Source organism: Somniosus microcephalus, chromosome 12, assembly GCF_052327205.1.
Source record: "Somniosus microcephalus isolate GS21.2 chromosome 12, FLI_Smic_1.0, whole genome shotgun sequence".
NCBI lineage: Eukaryota > Metazoa > Chordata > Chondrichthyes > Squaliformes > Somniosidae > Somniosus > Somniosus microcephalus.
The window spans coordinates 139548996-139569701 of NC_140998.1; the positions used below are offsets into that span (position 1 = coordinate 139548996).

Here is a 20706-nt window from a genome sequence, read left to right on the forward strand (position 1 = left end):
ACTCACGTCAAAAAACCTGTGGAAGAGCGACAAGTTTAGAAAGGGTGTGTATCAGGAAAGAGGAGAGAGTTTGGTACACAGATCCAGAAAAGTTGGCCCAACAGGATGACATGCAGACCATTGGGGAAAAAAAACGCACAATATGAATACTTTGTGTTCAACCGCTGTGGTGGGATCTGTGCGAGACTCATGAGCGTGACAAGAAGCTTTGAACTGTACATTCACCTCGTAGATAGTGGTGTCCGTTTCAAGACTGCTGAGTCTCTCAACCTTTATTAGACTGGAATGTGGATTTCAACAGAACAGATTTCTTCTGCGCCCCCCCCACCCACCCCCTTTGCTGCTTTTGTCATCTTTCTGGGGAAAACAATAGACTTGCAGAGGGAAAAAGAATCAAATGGTATCGAGATTGGAGAAATACAGGCATGGCTTAACAGGTCTTCATCTGGGACTATTTATAGCTTATTGGGAAGTGCATAAATCTGAATTGGTCATGCTTTTAGCATCTGCTAACGTGCTTGCCTTGAAACTTGTTTAAATAGGTTACAGCACAGGAGAATACAGACAATGTTTTTTGTACTAACAGATGCAACTCGAACTTAGCCTCGACTCGCTGTAACATGATTCTAAACTATGTCAAAGTCAACGAGGATGGGAATACATAAAAAGATCTCAGATACGTACAGTAGATGAGGAGATTTGGGAGCAAGATGAATGGAACCCCACTGAATAGCATCAAGCTGCTGTTTCTGTTGTTGAGAAAATGAATTTATGGATCTTGGATCGAAGTTTGAAGTTCGGCAATTCCCTAGGATGATGTTACGTGGCACTCAGTTCAAACCAGTCTTTATGTAAAAGTGCATTCCCAGTGCAAATTTCTTTTGTAGATTCTTGTGTTGCAACACATGCTGCTACGACCAAAAATTGTGCTCTAGCTCGTAGCCTTGCTTGGCTTCATTCCTGCTCTGCAGAGCGGAAGCGTCGCATCCCGACTCTGACCTTCCACATCTGCGTCTAACAATGTCCGCTCATAGTTGGCAAGTCCTTGCCTGAAAGGTAGAAAGGAAGAGAGCCCTGGTCTTTCCTCCACAGTGCCACTGCTGCTAAGGCAGGAGTCCAGATTGGATGGCGTTTCAGTGCTAGAACTATTGACAGGGGAGTTACTGCGTGTTTTGCTGGGCGAGACAAACCACCACGGGTCTAACCGTTGACGGTTTACAGATGGACGCGGCCTTGGTACAAATTCCAGTGTCTTGGGTCTTTCCAGCATGAAGTCTTGCTTTGTGCTCCTTCGTCTCGGAGTGGGAGGAAAGACCAGGTTGGGGTCTGGCAAGCGAGGAACTTCTGTTGGATCTCTGTTAGGGCTTGGAGTTTTACCTATACCTTAAAAAAAAAATAAGACATGTTAATCCCTTCCAACTGAGCATTTGTTTGAGGTCTTTCCTCCCTTCCATTCTAACAACCACTAATCATTTAGATATAACATGGAATGAAACAGGGTCATTAAATGGGTTTCTCCCACAGGGATTAAATGGGTGGAGCCCATGATGAAGTTGGTTTTACATGGCCTATGGAGAGAGTGGTTTAATGGGCTATTTCTTGTTCCATGCTTCCTTATGCTCGTATCTGGTGAAGAAAGGTACTCAAGGCTATGAAGAACAGATGTAAAACAATCCCAGTGATTATGCGCCGGCTTAAAACTAGCACAGAAAGTGAGTCGCCAAATGGTGAGTTTTATACATAATAAACACTATTGCAGCTTTCATTTGACAGTTTACACTGTTTGAACAACACTCTAGGTTCATACCAGAAAAATGGTCTGTTATATGTAGATGCTAGCTAGGAGAGGGCAAATGAGTGCAGGAGATGGGAAGGATCAGGAGACACTTGGATAACCACACAACGCACTGAAAAACTGGCCATATCATACCATTCTCTGCCATGGAATAGAATGGAATGGTTGGACATGATTCCCACCCACTATGCCAACATCAACAACCTCCCAGTATGAGCTGCACCATATGCAAGGAAAATATGTTGCTTGGGCACCAGACACTGTTCCACAGGCAGGCAGGGGAAAAATGAAACGGACCAAGTGTGGCAAGGTCCCATGGGTTCCCACTTGGCTTGGGGTGCCCTCTTTTTCAAAGGCCCAAACCATACAAGGGGTGGGTCATCTGCTCGAGTGCTCAGATTAGCTCTGAAAAGGCATCAGAAATCTTAACCTCATTGACCAATGCCACCGCATCGCGAGGCACAAAAGTAAATGGAAATAATCAACTTTCCGGAATGGTGCGTATCTTAAAATTTTCAGTCAGGGAATAGAAAAGGGGAAACAAAACCGAGATGGACCAGCTTTGTTGTGGCCTTGCTCTTCATCTACCTCATTAAATGTATTGCATTTTACAAGTTACCCATTCCCTGCCTCTGCAAACGCATATTTGTTGGTGAACTTTATGCTCATCAAGGTGAAGAACGTTGGTGGAGAGCCATAGTTAGAGCTGGCACTCACTTATCCCCCTCCCTGAACTGGATTCTGATTTCAGCTGGGTCTATTCCATCCTTCAACCTCCGGGGGTGAATGAAATAAATGCGATATGTTAGGATGTGGGCAGAAAGCAGATGGCAGAGTTACAGTCCCTCAGATGCTCCTGGTTATTCAGCAACAGAAATGGGCATCCAACAGATACTTATTTCTAATTGAGAGCAGCTTTCATGGGTTTGCCGTTATATAACTTCACACACGTGGACTAAATTCCCAAATACAAAACATAACTGGATGATTAGTAATAAACTTGGATCTCTCGGTCACTAAATTCAGCGTTGTGGGCATTTCATACATCATGCACTGTGCTGGGCCACAGGGGATATTTATTTAGTGTTTTTAAAACATTTGAAATTCTACAGTGATATTTTGAAACACTGTATAACTGTTTATACCACTGTTTGCAAGTACCTACAGCTATGGATGGATTGAATTATTCACAGATTTGTCTGTTGCAGGGACACTGCAGTTCACAAGGGCAACAAAGCCATTCAGCAGGTAGGAGGTGCCATGGCCATGGAGGTTATTGCTTTTGTGGGGAGAGTGTAACAGCTGATCAACCCTCTTGCTGTTTGGGGACTGGTGTGGCTACAAAGTCATCATGGTGGGCTTCATCTCTCCATCCTTTCAGAAGGCTTTCAATAAGGTCCCGCATAAGAGATTAGCATGTAAAGTTAAGGCACATGGGATTGGGGGCAAGGTATTGACTTGGATAGAGAACTGGTTGGCAGACAGGAAGCAAAGAGTTGGAATAAACGGCTCTTTTTCCGAGTGGCAGGCAGTGACTAGTGGGGTAACGCAGGGATCGGTGCTAGGACCCCAGCTATTCACAATATATATTAATGATCTGGACGAGGGAACTAGATGTAATATCTCCAAGTCTGCAGACGACACAAAGCTGGGTGGGCGTGTGTGCTGTGAGGAGGATGCAGAGAAACTCCAGGATGGTTTGGACAGGTTGGGTGATTGGGCAGAAGCATGGCAGATGCAATATAACGTGGATAAATGTGAGGTTCCCACTTTGGCGGCAAAAACAGGAAGGCAGATTATTACCTGAACGGCAATAGATTGGGAGAAGGGGAAGTGCAACGAGACCTGGGTGTCCTTGTGCACCAGTAGCTGAAGGTAAGCATGCAGGTGCAGCAGGCGGTTAAGGCGGCAAATGGTATGTTGGCCTTCGTAGCAAATGGGTTCGAGTACAGGAACAAGGATGTCTTGCTGCAGTTGTACAGGGCCTTGGTGAGACCACACCTTGAGTATTATGTGCAGTTTTGGTCGCCTTATCTGAGGAAGGATGTTCTTGCCATGGAGGGAGTGCAGCAAAGATTCACCAGGCTGATACCTGGGATGGCAGGAATGACGTATGAGGAGAGATTGGGTCAATTGGGCTTATACTCGCTGGAGTTTAGATGAGAGGGGATCTCATTGAAACTTATAAAATTCTGACAGGACTGGACAGACTAGATGCAGGAAGGATGTTCCCGATGGTCGGGGAGTCCAGAACCAGGGGTCACAGTCTAAGGATAAGGGGTAAGCCATTTAGGACAGAAATGAGGAGGAATTTCTTCACCCAGAGAGTGGTGAACCTGTGGAATTCTCTACCACAGAAGGCAGTAGAGGCCAATTCATTAAATATATTCAAGAAGGAGTTAGATATATTTCTTAAGGCTAAAGGGATCAAGGGGTATGGGGAGAAAGCAGGGACCGGGTACTGAATTTGGATGATCAGCCATGATCGCATTGAATGGCGGAGCAGGCTCGAGGGGCCGAATGGCCTACTCCTACTCCTATCTTCTATGTTTCATCCACCATCTAAGGGTTGGACCTGCCTTAAGGCGGAGTGAGGAGGGGAGGGGGGTATTCCATGAGAGAGAAGACCATGGAGAATAATTAGTAATTGGTTGCTTGCAAGTACGAGAAACAACAAATGCATGAAGGCTGTTGATCAGTTCACAAGATTAGGAGCAAGAATTATGAATTAAATAAGTATGAATCTGTATTAGCTGAGTTCTCCATTTCTGGGACTCCCATGGTCAATCTTTACTTCGAATTCAAAGACAATGTAACATAACAACGAGCACCTACCTGTTACAATGGAACCCGAGGTACCATTGGATGCCGTGCAATTCGGAGTCTGAGGAATTTGTTTAATGGCACCATCAGATGGAGTCCGTCTGTGACCCCAGTGCATTGTCGTGGTGGTTGTTGTTATGTGAGTTGGGGTCAGCGATTGATTAGGGTCACGTTTGAAGCGCTCAATGGTTATGTCTACTAATGGATGATTAGTAATAAACTTGGAGCTCTCGTTCATTAAATCCGGCGTCGTGGGCATTTCATACACCACCATTTCGTCACTGTCTGAGCGTAACAAAGACCTAGTGGAGTTGCATTCAGAAATGGAAGACAATGAGAGCAGCATCAACGAGGAAGACGGGTCAAAGGAGGGAATGACTGACTCTTCGTTCTTGAAGAGCTTTCGAGAAGGAGGGCTGGTGCTCCTCCGCAATCGGCTGGTGCGCTGAAAAATGCCCTCCTTCTTTTTCTTCTCTTCCTTTGGTTCAGTTTCTTCTTGTAAAATCTGACATTTTCCTAATTCAAGCAAATCGAATCCCAAAGCCACTGCTGCAAGGACGGCCCCACAACCCAGGAAGACAAGGTCACATTTCTTCCTTTGTGAGCTACGTTTTAGGCTGTTGGTGGGGGTGTGCTGAGGGGTGCTGGTGGCAGAGTTCACCGGAGTAGGGTCCTCATTAGTGTCGCTAACAGCGCCCTCCCCCTCATCATTTCTGCAGGAAGGTAAATCGAGGTAGGATTGGTTGGGTAAAGCAGACTGTTGCAGTCTAGTATCAAAATCCTTCACAGCATCGCCATCTTCATGCTCTGCAGGAAAAGGAGAAGAATCTATGAATCTGGTTTGTCTCTGAACAACGCTTGCTCATATTTCACTTCTCATATCTCATATTAGTATCATTATCACTGGATTCTTTTTTTAAATCGCAACTGTTGTCACAATTTTGGAAGGGTTGGGATACCATAGTTTTTCATAGGAGTCGGCCCATTCAGCCCCTCAAGCCTGTTCCGCCATTCAATTAGTACATGGCTGATCTGCACCTCAACTCCATTTACCTGCTTTACGATTTGGACAGGTTGAGCGATTGGGCAGATGCAGTATAATGCGGATAAATGCGAGGTTATCCACTTTGGTGGCAAAAACAGGAAGGCAGATTATTATCTGAACGGCAATAGATTGGGAAAAGGGGAAGTGCAACGAGACCTGGGTGCCCTTGTGCACCAGTCAGTGAAGGTAAGCATGCAGTTGCAGCAGGCGGTTAAGAAGTCAAATGGTATGTTGGCCTTCATAGCGAGAGGATTCGAGTACAGGAGCAATGATGTCTTACTGCTGTTGTACAAGGCCTTGGTGAGACCACACCTCGAGTATTGTGTGCAGTTTTGGTCGCCTTATCTGAGGAAGGATGTTCTTGCCATGGAGGGAGTGCAGCGAAGATTCACCAGACTGATACCTGGGATGGCAGGAATGACGCATGAGGAGAGATTGGGTCGATTGGGCTTGTATTAGCTGGAGTTTAGAAGAATGAGAGGGGATCTCATTGAAACTTATAAAATTCTAACAGGACTAGACAGACTAGATGCAGGAAGGCTGTTCCCGATGGCGGGGGAGTCCAGAACCAGGGGTCAGTGTGTTCTGGACTTATTACATGCAGATAGCACCCTCTAGTAGTAGTTAGTGTATAGCAGTGTTATTGTATAGCAGGATGTTATTTGACCTTCTTCCTGTTTGCCCTGGAAGTAGTATTCCAGGGAGTGTTTTTGCTGAGTTATGAAGAAAGCCACATCAGGCATTCTCAATCCTGTTCCATCCCTTCTTATATGCTAGGCAAGATGCAATGTCTGTGAGTATCCTTGTTTAGTAACATGATAACAACCTTATCAGTGTAGTATTTTGACAATACTTTGTCTATAAGAAGTTATTAGCTGTCAGCTACCGAGGTTTAGCTTCAGTGCTATTTAGTTATACAATTAGTCTATTCTGTTGTCATAAACATGTTTATATCTTATGTAACATCTAATGTATAGTACTCAGCTCTATGTACAAAACATATTTTGTCTTTGTTTACAGTTTCACAAAATTTATTCAAGTAAAGCTTCAAAACAGCAACCTGCTTCTCGAGGAATTATTTGAATGAGTGTTTAGCTGGCTGGATAACTAGATAGGAGTACGTCTAGCGAGACCAAGAGAGTGAAAAGACAGCATTACGGCTAGCTGTGAAGAGAGGAGATCCTCCACGTGGAGCAGCAAGGACTCAGAGTTAAGTGGCCGTCATCTAGGCGCAGAGTAAGCCATCACGACACAGCCAGCTTAAGTCTTCACCTTGTACACCACACTTAGCTCACATCATCATCATGGCAGAAGGTAATACCGAAAACGCTACTCAGCGAGTAGAAGACCTTAAACAGTTAGATGAAACTGAATGATGTGACAATCTGTCTATAAGCTCTCGTTACTACAGATCGTCAGCTGGCACCAGGTCATCAGCTGGTTCACGGTCATCAGGTGATTCTAGGGTAAGCATGGCCATCGCCAAAGCACGGGCTAGGCTAGAAGCAGCCCAAGCCAGAGCTGCTTATGTCAACAAAGAAATAGAAATAAAAGTTGAACAGGTCCGTCTCCAAGCTGACCAGGCCCGTCTCCAAGTTGAACTCCAAGTTGAACAGGCCCGTCTCCAAGCCACATTAGACGCTCTGCAGGAAGAAAAAGAGATAGATGCTGCATTAGCTGAGGCACAAGTATTGGAGGAAGCTGATCCTGAGACAGCTAACAAACTTTTAATTCCCGTTCCTCGGCAGAGTCAACTACAGCGCACCGCAGATTACGTGAGCAACCAAGCCGACACACAGTTTACAAGAGAGATGAAGACCCGCACATCTCTACTACAGACTTAAGCACTTCATATAACATGCCCCACGTCACCAACCAAGGTCAAAGCAGACTGTGTGCCCCAAGTCACAGGATCCTCCCCTGCAAAACAGAGGACACGGTGCAGAGGAATGGAGCGCTGAAGAGAGAAAGTCAGCGGCAAACCCCCTCTCGTTTCCTTGAGACCCCCAACAGAGCCCCTACTCAAGGCAAGCATGGCACAGGCCCCACCACCTACAACCTTGCCAAATACCTGGCATGCAGCCAGCTGGTGACTACAGGGTTAACCACGTTTGACAATAGACCAGAGAATTATTGGGCCTGGAAGTCCTCCTTCCATGGTGCCATATCGGGCTTAGACCCGTCGGCAGAAGAGCTCGACCTCCTTATCAAATGGCTCGGCCCAGAGTCCGCCGGACAGGCATGCAGGATAAAAGCAGTCAATGTGAGACATCCGCCAGCTGGGTTGATGATGGCTTGGGCGAGGCTGGAAGAAAGCTACGGCTCGCCTGAAGCCATTGAAAGGGCTCTCTTTGCCAGGTTGGAGAACTTTCCGAAGTTAACAAATAAGGAACCCCAGAAGCTTCTCGACCTTGGAGATCTGCTGTCGGAACTCGAAGCCGCAAAGCAGGATGGCTACCTACCCGGCCTATCATACTTAGACACTTCCAGAGGGGTAAGTCCCATCATTGAGAAACTTCCATTCAATCTGCAGGAGAAGTGGATATCATTCGGGTCAGAGTTCAAGCTAAAGCACAACGTTACCTTCCCTCCACTCTCTGTGTTTGCCAACTTCATCCGTAGAGAAGCCAAAGCCAGGACCGACCCCAGCTTCAACCTCTTCTCCTCCCACACAGCACTTGCCAGAAGAGACAAGTTTGACAGACATGGAAAGACACCAATATCTGTCCACAAAATGCAAGTGTCTTCAACCGAGAACACAAGGGATCAGAACAAATCTGAGGATATGAGCAAACGATGCCCCATCCACAACAAGCCCCATCCATTAAAGAAGTGCAGAGGCTTCAGAGAGAAGTCCCTGGAAGACCGCAAACAGTACCTCAAAGAGAACTCTAGGGCCTAGAAATTCGGTTGGTAGCGCCGGCGCTGAGCGCCTAAAGAGACCTAGAATTGGGGCGATACCCTATGTTGGGGCGGTCGCTATGAAGATAGCGACAACTCAGATATTGACTATACATTTAGCGCCTGTGCTAAGTGTTTGCACGCGCCCGCGAGCGCAAGCAGATCATGACGTCATTTCAGTGTGCAACGCCTTTTAGGAGCGCCTGAGCGCATATTGGGTGGCGCCCGGAGCCTTAACGCCTAGCGCTATTAGTGACAGTTCGAGGGAGGGCTAGCAGGCCCTTCTCGGAGTAGGGGGGCGCTATTTAAAGGGGACAGCTCTAGTGCAGAATCTTCAGCCGCTTGGCCTGCTCATTGCGATCGTTGCTGGATAGAGTTGGCGAGCTACTGTGGAGCGGAGTTTTGGGAATTTAGCTTTAGAGTACTTGGGACCTTCAAACCTGTCCGATGCACTTGCAGCACTACACCTAAAAGCCTTTTGACCAACTGGCATCGGAATGGGAGCTTCTTTGGAGGGCGACCGCCTCATCGCCCAACACTGTGAAGGGGCAGAGACACGGCAGGAGAGGGGGCCGGGATTGGCCAGAAAGAGGAGGGGCAATGGAGGTCGGCCAATCCGACGGGATGCTGCGAGGGTCTTTAGGCAGCAGGTGACAAGCCTTGACATGTCGGCGGAGCAGTGTTTGGGAAGGCTCCGATTCCGGAGGGACATTGTTACTGATCTGTGCCACCTGCTTGGTCAGGATCTGCAGCCGCGTGAACGGTGCAGAACCTCTCTGTCCGTGATATCTAAACTGACTGATGGCCTCAATTTTTATTCCAACGGATCCTTTCAGTCAGCCATTGGGGACATTGCGACTGTCGCTCAGGTTGCAGTCCACTGTTGCATCCGGCAAGTTACAGATGCCCTTTATAGGCGAAGGCGTCAATTCATGACCTTCCCTCTGACCCTGCACAAGCAGGCGGAGCGCGCGCAGGGTATCGCTTCTATTGCGGACTTCCCCATGGTGCAGGGGGCGACTGACAGCACACACGTGGCTTTGAGGGCGCCATGCCATCATCCTTAGGACTTCCGCAACCGCAAGGGGTTCCACTCCGTCAACATGCAGCTGGTCTGTGACCACCGCCAAATCATCATGGCAGTCCCCACGCATTTCCCAGGGTGCAGCCACGATGCCTTTATCCTGCGGTTGACCTCAGTTTGTAACCTTTTTGAGGGGCTGGCTCGAAGACGAGGCTGGCTTACTGGGGACAAGGGCTATCCTCTCTGGCCATGGCTGATGACAACACTCCATGTGGCCGACACCCCAGCAGAAGAGCTGATCAGCAGTGGCCATCAGGCGACCAGGCACAGTAAACAGCACACTATTGGTGTTCTCAAAAAGCGTTTCCGATGTCTGGAACATTCGTGGGGATCCCTGCAGTACTCGCCGCAGCAAGTGGGACACATCGTCGTCGTCTGCTGCATGCTCCACAACTTGGCGAATCGACGTACCCAGCCAATTCCAGCTGTCCCTCAACGACCAGCAGAGCAGGCGGAGGAGGAGGAGGAAGAGCAGGCGGAGGAGGAGGATGAGGAGGAGGAAGAGCAGGCGGAGGAGGAGGAGGAGGAGGAGGAGGAAGAGCAGGTGGAGGAGGAGGAAGAGCAGGTGGAGGAGGAGGAGGAGGAAGATGGAAGGGCTGCTGAAAGTGGAAGGGCCATACGTCAGAGGCTCATCAGGACTCGTTTCAAGACCCCTGTGGCGGGATGATGAGAGTCTTAACTCATGCGCACTTTGGATGTTTGACGGCCTCTGAATGCCAGCATCACTGAAAGTAGTCACGTGCACCATGCCACATTGAAACTTCTGTTTATTGGCACAAAAGTCTTTCATTACAGCAAAACCATAAGTTACAAAATTACTGTGAACTCTTCGGCAAAGCCGCAAAACTCAACAAACCTTCTGCAAATATAACAACAGGTGAGGGTGTCCTTGAATTTGGACAAAGAAACGTCTCAGCACCTCCCTCTACAACTGGCCCCTTGAGGGAAAATGACTTCTCTTTCGCGCCCGGCCCCTTCCCTCCCTGCTGCTCCTACGTAATTGGACCCCAGTGGCAGGCTCAAGGCTGGGGGACACCTGCTCACTGTGTGGAAGCGCAGAAGCCCCTGAGGTACGGCCTGGCCGACCTCTGGGCTTGGAGGGTGCGGACGCAGGATGCTTGATGTGACCATGGCTGGAAGCAGTGTGCCCTGCAGGTGGTGGCAGCTGCAATGCAGACGTCCCAGTGCTGGCATGTGCAATGGTTTTCTGCCGAGAGAGGACACCTGCACCATGGTCGGACGACACACTGGCTATCTGAAGGGAGCGGCTCGGCTCATCCGCCACAATCGCATGCTCCACTGATTCCTGGCCTTGTATGGGACTGGAAGAGCCCGGGGTGATCCTAACTGATGCAGAGAGGGTGGCTGCAGTGAGAGATCGCGTTGCCTCAATCTGGGTGTGGAGGAGCCCAGCAAGTGACTGCGTGGCAGCAGTGAGGACCTGTGTGCCAGGTGCCAGTGCTTCGGAGAAGCCCTGGACAGTTCTTCCCATTGCTTCGGACAAGGCAGGTGCCGACCGCTCCACTGCCTCGGACAAGCCCTGGACAGGCCTTTCCAGGGATTGTCCGAAGCCCTGAACAGTCCTTTCCATAGCCGACTCAAAGCCGTGGACAGTCCTCTCCATTGTTGGGCCGAAGCCCTGGATAGTCCTGTCCATTGTTGCCCCGAAGCCCTGGCTAGACCTGTCCATTGTTGCCCTGAAGACCTGGAGAGTCCTGTCCATTGTTGCCCCAAAGCCCTGGAGAGTCCTCTCCATTGTTGCCCCGAAGTCCAACATACTCTTAGCCAATGAATCTATTGACTCAGGCATCTTCTCCACTGCAGCCATCAGCTCCGTGTGTCTGACCCGGGCCTGTTTGCTCATTTCAGCCAGGCGACGCACCTCATCTGCACTCTGTGCAGCAGTCATCACTACCTGCCTTGCCCTCCGGGGAGACGGTGGCCGAACTTGCCTATCCCCCTTGCGTTGCTGCATGCCGCTTGGTCCGGCAACTGGTTCATCCTCAGAGCCCCCCCCCCTCCCCTCCAGGGGACTACTATCCCCAGTCTGTAGATGTGTCCGCTCCCCGGATTCTGCAACGGCTGGTCCGGATTCCTCCTGCTCCTCACCTCCGGTGGCACTGGCACTGGCAGCTTCAGTGCATTGAGCCCGAGTTGGTGCTGATTCATCTGAAAGTAGGGAGGTGGAAGAGTGGCTTTAGCAAAAGGACAGGTTTGCTGAAAGGCATGCCAGATTGCGGCAAGGCTCTGACATGGCTGCACACTGAGGATGCATGCTGGCGGGGGGACCAAGTGGAAGGCAACAGGTGAAAAAGGAGAGAGTCTTACCCTCGCTGTCGGAAATGGGGTCGGCAGATGCAGTGGTCACAGGACCAGACAGACGTCCTCCAAGAATCTGGTGCACTCTCTCCTCCAGATCCGTGAGAGTGACCACTTGTGGAGGTCCGCCACCGGTTCGACGCTGCTCCTTTCGGATCGTTGCCAGCTTGGACTGCAGGGGAAAGAAGGGGAAGTTCTGTAACATGATGCCTTGAGACATCATCGCATGCCCCCCATGGTGCAAGAGCCCTTACATGAGGCCTTGAGACATCTGTCCATGTGTGTGCCCAGAAAGGGCCATGGGTGCTTGCTGACAGATGGCCATTGGGGCATCATTGCAACAGGGTGCCCGAAGTCAGCTGCAGATGGAGGGAATCAGAAGTTTGCTAAACCATCACTCACCCTAACGATCCGTGTGAGGTCGTTGAATTTCTTCCTGCACTGAACAGGGGTCCTGGTCGCCATGCTGCTGGAGTTGACCCTCACAGCAACCTCCCTCCAAGATCGTCGGTAAGCCTTCTGATTCGGCCTCTTGCCATTGTCCGGATACAGGACATCTCGACGGCACTCAACTGCAGCCACCAACTGGTCCAGAGCCTCAGTGCTGAAGCGCTCTGCTCTCTGTCTAACCTTCTCCATGCTGAACAAGTTTCTAACGCCAGAAAAGGGCGAGCGCCGATTCTGAGGCCTACAGGGCGTTGGGTGTTGAAGCTCAGGCTGACTGACCCACCCCTTTAAGAGCCGGCCAGCGCCTGGAAGTCTCGTAGTTTCCCGTAATTGAGATCACCTGCGCTGCGCCCGTCCGCGTCGATATTGAGTAGCGCCTGAACTTTTGCGCCTTAGGAGCACCATGCAACGGCTGAATTAGCGCCTCAATCCCCTTTGGGGGCGATGCAACCCAGTATCTCGCCAGGCAGCGATAAGTTTTGTCTGGCTATAAACTTAGCGCACCACCAGTTCGAGCGCCTCAAGCGGGGCTATACCCAATTTCTAGGCCTATATGTTTCAAGTGCTGCTCTTCCACGAACCATCTCGCCAAGAACTGCAAGGTAGATGCAAAATGCACAGAATGTGAGAGTGATCGGCACATTTCAGCACACCACCCAGGCCCAGCTCCTTGGAAGTCAGAGTTGTCTCCTCCCGCCTCAGAGCACGGCGGGGAGAGAGAGGGAGCTGCCGGTCCGGAGATTACATCCAAGTGCACCAAGGTGTGTGGAGAAGGAGTGAGCGCAAGAGCATGCTCCAAGATATGCCTCGTTAATGTGTACCCGGTAGGACGTCGCCAGGAATCTGAAAAGATGTATGCCATACTAGACGAACAAAGCAACCATTCTCTAGCAAGATCAGAGTTCTTCGACATCTTCAAGGTCAAAGGAAGTCCGTCGTCTTACACGCTGAAGACGTGTGCTGGACTTTCAGAGACAGCCAGCAGGGGGGCCTGTGGTTATGTTGTTGAGTCAGCCGACGGGAAGATTAGCCTCCCCCTTCCTACACTCGTCGAATGTAATCAAGTCCCCGACAACCGTTCTGAGATTCCCATTCCGAATGCAGCTCATCACTACCATCATCTGAGACGCATTGCAGACGACATCCCACCTCTTGATCCAGACGCAGACATACTCCTGTTGTTGGGAAGGGACATCCTGAGGGTACATAAGATAAGGGAGCAGATCAACGGTCCACATGACGCCCCTTTCGCCCAAAGGCTAGACCTCGGCTGGGTCGTTGTTGGAGACGTGTGCCTCGGGTGCTCACAAGCCATCTCAGGTGAGCACACTCAAGACTTCCATCTTGGAGAATGGTCGTCCAAGCTACCTTACCCCATGCAGTAGTCAGATCCGAGTGACAGAGAAGTTCAGTCATACGGCCCAGCCTCAGAACCGCCCAGCGCTGATCTCCACAGACAGCACACAGATGATGCTCACTGGAGAGAACCCGGGTCAGTCAGTCTTCTGTCGCACCACCAACGACCACAAACTTGCTCCATCGATCGACATGAGATTCCTCCAGATTATGGACAATGAGGTCTCTCGTGACAGCTCTAACAGCTGGGTTGCACCCTTACCCTTCCAGAATCCCAGACGACGGCTGCCGAACAACAGGGAGTATGCCTATAATCGTCTTAACTCACTCCGTCGCACACTAGAGAAGAAGCCAAAGATGACAGCACACTTCCTAGAGTTTGTCAAGAAACTGCTTGTCAACGATCATGCAGAGCTAGCTCCTCCACTCCAGGAAGGCCAAGAGTGTTGGTACCTCCCCTCCTTCGGAGTCTATCACCCCAAAAAGCCGGAACAGATCCGCGTGGTGTTTGACTCCAGTGCACCATATCAGGGAGTCTCTCTCAACGATGTACTCCTCACAGGGCCTGATCTTAACAACAGCCTCTTGGGGGTACTCATGAGATTCAGGAAAGAGCCCGTCCCCATCACTGCCGATATCCAGCACATGTTTCATTGCTTTGTGGTGAGAGAAGACCACAGAGACTTCCTCCGGTTCCTGTGGTATCGCAACAACGACCCCAGCAGAGACATTGTGGACTACAGAATGCGTGTCCATGTCTTCGGGAATAGCCCGTCCCCTGCTGTCGCCATATACGGACTAAGGAGGGCTGCCAAGGAAGACGACGACGACTTTGGCAGTGATGTGAGAGGGTTCATCGAATGAGAGTTCTACGTCGACGATGCACTGAAGTCATTCCCGACTGAAGCAGAGACCATCAGTACCCTTGGACAAGCTCAGGAACTACTTGCACTATCCAACCTCAGGCTACACAAGATAGCCTCTAACAGACCAGCAGTGATGGAGGCATTCCCCCCTGAAGATCCTGCTAAGGACATCAAGGATCTAGACCTCTTCACTGATGACCTCCCCCTACAGCGTAGCCTAGGAGTGTCTTGGAACATAGCAACAGACACGTTCACATTCCAAGCCTTAGATGACAAGAAACCCTTCACACGTAGAGGAGTGCTCTCTACAGTCAACAGCCTATACGACCCTCTCGGCTTCTTAGCCCGTCACGATACAAGGCAGGCTGCTCCTCAGGGAACTCTCCACACGTGCTGAAGAGTGGGATTCACCCCTCCCTGAAGAGATGGAAGCAGAGTGGGACAGATGGAGAGACTCACTTCAAGACTTACAGGAGATCCAAATACCTCGCTCCTATACGTCCTTCTCTCCCTCAAAGATCCAATTCAAGGAGCTTTGTGTCTTTGCAGACGCATCCGCTAAGGCCATTGCAGGTGTGGCTTATCTGAAGGTCACCACTCAAGATGGACAAAGCAAAGTCGGCTTCGTCTTTGGTAAGGTCAAGTTGGCACCCGAGCCAGACCTCACCATACCCAGATTGGAACTGTGCGCAGCAGTATTAGCAGTTGAGATTGCAGAGTTCATAGTAGAGGAGATTGATCTGAAGTTCGACAGCATCAAGTATTATACAGACAGCAAAGTGGTGCTAGGATACATCCATAACCAAAGTAGACGGTTCTACGTATACGTGAACAACAGGGTCCAACGTATTCGACAGTCCACATCCCCTGACCAGTGGAGGTACGTCCCCACAGACTTGAACCCAGCTGACCATGGGACTAGATCTGTAACAGCGTCCCTTCTCAGCAGCACGACTTGGCTGTCAGGATCTGCTTTTCTTCAGGATCAGTCCCTGCACTCCTCTGAACTCAATGAGTCATTCGACCTCCTCAACCCTGTTTCTGACTCCGAGATACGCCCACAAGTCACAGCGAATGTTACTCAAATCTCTAAGGACCTGATGAGCACCAAACGCTTCGAGCGTTTCTCCAAATGGAACACTCTTAAAGACAGTAGCACGCCTAACCCACATAGCTCATACCTTCTCCCAGCCTACACAAGAGAGTAGCTGCCATGGGTGGCACATCTGTCGTAAGAGTCCCTCTGAAGAGGAGCTCAAGAGAGCCAAAATCCTTGTGATGAAGAGCGTCCAACACGAGTGTTGCTCAGAAGAGTTGAAGTGCATAGCAGCAGAGTGCAACCTACCCCCTCACAGCAGTCTACGGAAGCTGCATCCTATCGTCGACACCGACGGACTTCTCAGAGGTGGTCCTTCCTTTGTCGCCAGAGGACTCCAGTGACAATTGGAGTTAGGATTATGTGGGGTCGTTAACGACTCCAGACGGGGAGTGTTCTGGACTTATTACATGCAGATAGCACCCTCTAGTAGTAGTTAGTGTATAGCAGTGTTATTGTATAGCAGGATGTTATTTGACCTTCTTCCTGTTTGCCCCGGAAGTAGTATTCCAGGGAGTGTTTTTGCCGAGTTATGAAGAAAGCCACATCAGGCATTCTCAATCCTGTTCCATCCCTTCTTATATGCTAGGCAAGATGCAATGTCTGTGAGTATCCTTGTTTAGTAACATGATAACAACCTTATCAGTGTAGTATTTTGACAATACTTTGTCTATAAGTTATTAGCTGTCAACTACCGAGGTTTAGCTTCAGTGCTATTTAGTTATACAATTAGTCTATTCTGTTGTCATAAACATGTTTATATCTTATGTAACATCTAATGTATAGTACTCAGCTCTATGTACAAAACATATTTTGTCTTTGTTTACAGTTTCACAAAATTTATTCAAGTAAAGCTTCAAAACAGCAACCTGCTTCTCGAGGAATTATTTGAATGAGTGTTTAGCTGGCTGGATAACTAGGTAGGAGTACGTCTAGCAAGACCAGTACACACAGTCTAAGGATAAGGGATAAGCCATTTAGGACTGAGATGAGGAATTTCTTCACCCAGAGAGTGGTGAACCTGTGGAATTCTCTACCACAGAAGACAGTTGAGGCCAATTCATTAAATATATTCAAGAAGGAGTTAGATATATTTCTTAAGGCTAAAGGGATCAAGGGATATGGGGAGAAAGCAGGGACAGGGTACTGAATTTGGATGATCAGCCATGGTCGCACTGAATGGCGGAGCAGGCTTGAGGGGTCGAATGGCCTACTCCTGCTCCTATCTTCTATGTTTCTATGTTTACCTTGAAAGGATTTTTACTTGTCCTAGCCCCTTTGGGGCTATCCCGGATCAGGCGTATTTCTCAGATGTTCACTTTCAACTAAAGGTTGAGGTAGCCGAATCCTAAAGACGCTTAACTGGGTCTAAAGGTCCGGGCTATCTCTCCCTAAAGGAAAGGAACAACCCGAGAATGGTACTGTCTTCCAGATAGCACTTTTAATAAGTTTAGCCAGACAGTAAAGTCCTGGATATTATGAGGGTCCGGAGATTTCCTTCAGAAATTGTAACTCCATCAAAGAGTGTACAAAGATTGGGATCACGAGTTATTGATACAGAAGACTTATATGAGACAATTCTAAAAATATATAGAGATTTATTTTTAAAAATGACATGCAATTTACAGTTGGCGAATCAGTCAATCGTGACGTTAACAGCTTTAAAAAGAGAAAAAATACAATCTTATTCTTAAGAGAACCCAAACTTATAAATCTTAACTTCGCCACAGTGTTACCATTCTTAAACTTGTCTATTACAGGATATCCATCAATTATCAAGGTAGCAGTTACCTTCAATCCCCGAGGTACAAAAGAGTGAAGAACTACAGAGCCGCCCCTGTAGTCGAGAATCGCTTTGCCCGATTAAAGCGAGTCTGATTTTCTCATTCGAGACTCCAATATTTATACCCCTTTTTCAGTTGTTTTTTCATAAGGTTTCTGTTGATCCAAGTTAATTATCACTAATCATCTTTTAGCTGACCTGCTGAAATTCTTACTGCCACATCATCAATAGCTATTGGAAGTTTACCATATGTGGACAAAGGGCAGATGTACCTTACTTACATCATGTCATTCTCAAGAGGTTTTAATCAAGATCATTCATCCAGGGCTGACCATTGTCTTATTTTAATAAGGTTACCCATTCGGGGCCACCCATTCTTGTGTTTCAATAAGGTTACTTATTCAGGGTCAACAACTTGTCCTATTTCAATAGCCAGAATTCTTTCATAGCTATTTCATAGTTCGGTTTCTAAATTTCCAAACCCAGTTTGTCATGTTCCAAAGAATTTATAAGGTAAAGTTCCTTATAAGGTACTCTTCAGGGTTAACCACTGTCTTATCTCAACGAGGCCAGAATTCTTTCAGAAGGTAGGATTTCCAAATCCAGCTAGCCATGCCTTCCTTTAAAAACATTATATAGTGTATTTTTCTAAAAAGGCTATAGTGTATTTATCTTATATAGTATATTTTTCTAAAAAGTTTATATAGAATTCCTTCACAACCTCAGTATCCCATGATACCCTTACCTAACAAAATTCTATCAATCAGTCTTGAAATTTTCCACTGATTCAGCGTCCACCACCTGAAGAGAGAATTCCAGATTTCCGCTATCCTTTGTGCAACAAGTGCTTCTCGATTTCACTCCTAAATGTCCTATCTCTAATTTTAAGATTATACCCCCCTTGTTCTGGATGGCCCCACCAGAGAAAATAGTTTCTCTGTACCTACCCTATCAAATACCTTAATCATTTTAAATAAAGCCAGTAAATCATCCCTCAAACTTCTAAACTCAAGGGAATACAAGCCTAGTCGATGCAATCTGTCCTCATAATTTAACTCTTAGCGCCCCGGTATCATTCTGGTGAATCTGCACTGCACCCCTTCCAAGGCCAATATATCCTTCCTGAGGTTTAAGTGCCAAAACTGAAAACAGTACTTCAGCTGGGGTCTGATCAAGGCTCTGTACAATTGAAGCATAAATTCTTCCTCTTTGTATTCCAGCCCCCTTGAAATAAAGGCGAACATTCCATTAGCCTTTTTGATTACTTTTATTATTATTCTGCTTTCAACTTCATTTTAACTTTCCATCTGACTTTCCGAAGTGGTTTAAATACAGAAAAAGGGGCTGGCTCTGGATCGGGTTATGGTGCCCATGTGCTGGCTAATTCATCCAGTTCTCAGTAAAACCATCTAGAGTGCATGCTTATCCACACCACTTGTGTGTGGAATGTACAATTAAGGATTGTGGCAATGTAACATTATCACTATTGTCTGATCACATTTTTATTTGGAAAAGTGGAAACTTCAAGGTGACAAGGGAATTGGTAAAGACAAATTGTTCACTGTGGGGTAGCGCTCAATTAGCAGGTCGCATGTTAAAAAGTTAGGAGTAAGAAGTGACGACGGTTCAACATTTTTTTATTAACTCCAATTGTGGAATAAGCTACTGGGGTAGGTGATTGAAGCAGACAGCACAAGCAGAATCAAGAGGGACATGGGGAGAAAATAGGTAGGTGGCGTTGAGGTCAAAAAGGATGGAGTTGTTTGGCCTAATTGTCTTTTCCCACTCCAACGCTCTTTTGAGATTGGACCACAAAACTAAATATAACTGGTATGTGCAGAATTCATAGTCAGCTTCAGTCTGTGCGTGAAATCACTAACTCTGACAAAAGAAACGCATCACACATTAGCAGGAATGTTCCGTACAGCTCAATATTGATTTTTTTTATGTTGTCTCTATTAAAAAGGGATGTCATGTTTCAGGGACATAGAGCACTGCCTAGGATTTAAAAAAATACACAAATCTCTGAGTACATGGATATAGAGAACATCAAAACCCTCTCAAATATCCTTCAAAGTCTCAATGGATAACTACACAGCCAGGCAGAGTAGCTTGGTTCCAGGCTCAAACCCTAGTACACATTGGGTTAGCCAATCTCAGTTGGGGCCCGAGTAGAGATGCTCCAATTGCATTTAGGACGGGGTGGTGCGGATAATCTTTCAGGTTTTCCCCTCCCAACTACTATCCAACAACCTCTGCTGCAAAGTCAGCATTTGTGGTTAACACTGGCCTGGATTTTGCGGTAAGAATAAGATTATGCAGCAAATCGGACAACAACTTCCGGCGTCCGCACATGCGCAGTTAAACGTGGAAATCAGGCAGTTGCTGTCCGAGTTGCCCTGCTCCTCCACAAGCTTCGCTATACTGGTACCTCGCCTCGGCATTGAAATACACACAGGTTGGGGTACTTACCCACTAGATACCCACTAAACACCCAAGAAAAAGTTAGGGCTGGTCCATTCACATGTAAGTGAATTTTTAACGGTGTGGTAAGTCTTAATTACTGCCAAACAACCTCTCTGCCACTGAAAATTTACTTTTACAAGTGTGGGGTTGTATTCCTTCAGTATTTAATTAGTGTTGGAGATTTTTTTTAAATTGAAATAGAAACTTTTATATTTTCTTTCTGTCTCTTATTTCTCCCTCTCAATCCCAACCTTTCCCCCTCCATTTCGCTTTCTGTGCATGATTTTACACTGAATTAAATATTCTAACTTACACTTCCTGGTTTAGATTCTGTGTGTTTCAGTGAGGATTCTTCAATCTGATTGGTTAAGGAGACACACCATTGCTTGTCCTGTTCACACAGGTCCCAGGTGCCTTGTAGAGGGCGGATCGCTGTTTTGGCTCTTTAATTACCCCAAATCGCTGTGTAAAAGCCCACAGAAAGTCTGTGGGCAACTGTAAGTGCAATGAATGGAGAGTGCCATTCATTCACCGCTGACCGCAAAATCCGAGCAAGAGAGTGAGGTTAAATAGTCGCCTGACACTCACTGACTGGGCCCACCTATGAAGATGACCCATTTGAATCAGGCACTGACAGGCGCTGACCACCATGGAACTGCTACCCCAGCAAAATGTAGCACCTTCAGCAAAGAAGGGGCGAAAACTGGAAGGGGGTAAACAATTAA

At 47.8% G+C, this 20706-nt stretch overlaps 1 protein-coding gene across 1 annotated transcript in view; it reads right to left on the reverse strand.

Annotated features, from left to right (window-relative positions):
- Positions 1-320: 320 nt before the first annotated feature.
- Positions 321-20706, reverse strand: part of LOC147109562 (mitogen-activated protein kinase kinase kinase 9-like) — a 142988-nt gene continuing 122602 nt past the window's right edge. The window contains 3 exon segments of the mRNA XM_086002321.1: positions 321-943; positions 946-1383; positions 4631-5425. Coding sequence (XP_085858447.1) covers positions 912-943; positions 946-1383; positions 4631-5425 — 1265 coding nt within the window. The 3' untranslated portion in view covers positions 321-911.